Source organism: Austrofundulus limnaeus, unplaced genomic scaffold (assembly GCF_001266775.1).
Source record: "Austrofundulus limnaeus strain Quisiro unplaced genomic scaffold, Austrofundulus_limnaeus-1.0 Scaffold89, whole genome shotgun sequence".
NCBI classification, from domain to species: Eukaryota; Metazoa; Chordata; class Actinopteri; order Cyprinodontiformes; family Rivulidae; genus Austrofundulus; species Austrofundulus limnaeus.
In genome coordinates this window covers 1,637,765-1,640,074 of record NW_013952491.1, presented here as the reverse complement: position 1 = coordinate 1,640,074, position 2,310 = coordinate 1,637,765, and the positions used below count along the sequence as shown (strand labels likewise).

The 2,310-nt window shown below is 35.4% G+C and overlaps 1 protein-coding gene across 1 annotated transcript in view; it reads left to right on the top strand.

Moving 5' to 3' along the window:
* Positions 1-45: 45 nt before the first annotated feature.
* The window catches only part of LOC106520172 (gastrula zinc finger protein XlCGF57.1), a gene marked incomplete at its 5' end in the record, with an annotated part of 5,388 nt that continues 3,123 nt past the window's right edge, over positions 46-2,310 (top strand). The window contains one exon of the mRNA XM_014012138.1: positions 46-875. Coding sequence (XP_013867592.1) covers positions 46-875 — 830 coding nt within the window. The remainder of the gene's footprint in view (positions 876-2,310) is intronic.

Genomic DNA, 2,310 nt, shown 5'->3' with positions numbered 1-2,310 from the left:
AGCAGGAACCCAGATCTACAGACTCACAAAGACCATTCCAGCTCTTCAGAGACTGAACTCAGTGAGGATTATGAAGAGGACCAGGATGTGGACTATCAACACAACAAGAGAGTGATAAAAACTGGAGAGACTTGCAGCAATGCTCAGACTGGTGACAAACAATTTCCTTGTGGTGTTTGTGGACAAAGATTTAACCACAGGTCGAGTGTAACCACCCACATGAGAATCCACACGGGAGATAAACCGTTTTGTTGTGAAGTTTGTGGACAAAGGTTTAGGCAAAAGCCGAGTTTAAACACCCATAAGAGAATCCACACTGGAGACAGACCGTTCCCTTGTCATGTTTGTGGACATAAATTTAGGCAGAAGTCTACTTTGAGCTCGCACATGAAAATTCATACAAGAGACAAACCATTTTGTTGTGATGTTTGTGGACAAAGATTTGCACATAAACATAGTTTGATCAAACACATGAGGATCCACACAGGGGACAAACCATTTCATTGTGATATCTGTGCACACAAGTTTTGTCATAAGTCAAGTTTGAACTTACACATGAGAGTCCACACAGGAGACAAACCATTTACCTGTGAAGTTTGTGGACAACAATTTAGTCATAAATCAAGTTTAATATTACACATAAGAATCCACACCGGAGACAAACCATTTCCTTGTGATATTTGTGGACAAAGTTTCAGCCGAAAGTCTTATAAAGACTCCCACATGAGAATTCACACAGGAGACAAACCGTATCCTTGTGATGTTTGTGGACACAGATTTACGCAAAAGTCAACTTTGAATTCACATATTAAAATTCACACAGGACAAAATCGTTTAGCTGTAAAAAACACAAGAGCTCCTAACGATCCACATGAGTTCACACAGAATTAAATACACAGTTTCAATGTTTATTTATTAGCTTATGTTGTGAGGAAATGTGGTCTCAGATGTCACAGTTACTGTTTTTATATGTTTTTTTTTTTGTAGTCTTTAAAAATTATGGCTGTCATCATGCAATGTCAAAAGTACAAATATTTTTATAGGAAATATAAAATAATTTTATAACTCAATGTTAATGATTAAGTAGAAATTCATTTTCCCACGTTCTTTAAATCCATCTTAGTCCCTCCCACTCCCAGCTGGAAGCCCCGCCCCCTTCCCCTGTTTGTTATCAAACTACAGTCTGAGCATGGAGGTGTATAAAACTACTGGACGGAGCGGCAAACCTACTGTAGAAGCTAAGAGTCTGGATTTACCATCACTGTACATTGTGACAACATATAGTGAACAGAAGTCAGCAGATTTGATCTGATTTAGCTCAATGTGAGCTGACCAGAGCTGAAGCTAATAATATAACAGTTTAAAATTAAAATAATCTTATAAAGTTGATATAATCAATGTTTTTTATTGAACTAGTTATCAGATATTAGCTTTTGTGGCATATTGTTATACAGATTGTTGCACTCTGCTGAATCATGCAACAATTTAACACAAACTATTAAATATTATAAACTGATTTGTAAGTGTAAAATAATATCTGTGGGGCTCAGCCAGGGTTATTTAAGTCTATGAGTCTGAGTGACTTTGTGTTCCAGAGCAAGGAAAATMGGAAATAATATCACCCAATGTATAGAAAATAATAATTAATTAGTGAAGTGAATATTTAGCTTTACATACTATTTTTGTTTGGTTTTGGAAATCTTGATATGAAATCATGTCCATAAAACTTCTAATTGCTGTAATAATACTTATATCTGTAACAAAGTTGTAGTCAACTTGAACATAATAATCATAATAAAAATTCCATAAAAATAGAAAATCTGTATTGTGAAGCTGATGTGTTACAAAAGGGTTAAAGTTCTGTTATCTCCACCACTTTCTCAGTTTGTAAATATGAGGAACAACATAAGATGAGATAAACCTTTATTGTCACTGTACAAAGCACAATGAAATTACAGTTCAGAACACACATTCACAAGAACACAAAACATAACCAAACAACTTATCCAATCCCATTAGTTTTTTTTTTCAAACAGTTTTAAACCACATAAACAATATGGCATTGACGAGGGCAGCTAAGCGCTGTCAGGACCCCTCACCTTTCATGTAAGTAAGTGGCTTAGCCAACTAGCTTAACTAGCTGGCTATCGACTGTCTGGCGGAACAGAATAAACAAAACAAAATATACTTTCATTCAGTTAACAAACCCAGCGGAATTGTTCGCCTAATTTGTAAGGTGTTTTAATGGTTTTAATGTTAAATTTAGTCTAACGTGGTGAAACTTAATCTTGTTGATAAGCTAGCTAGCTT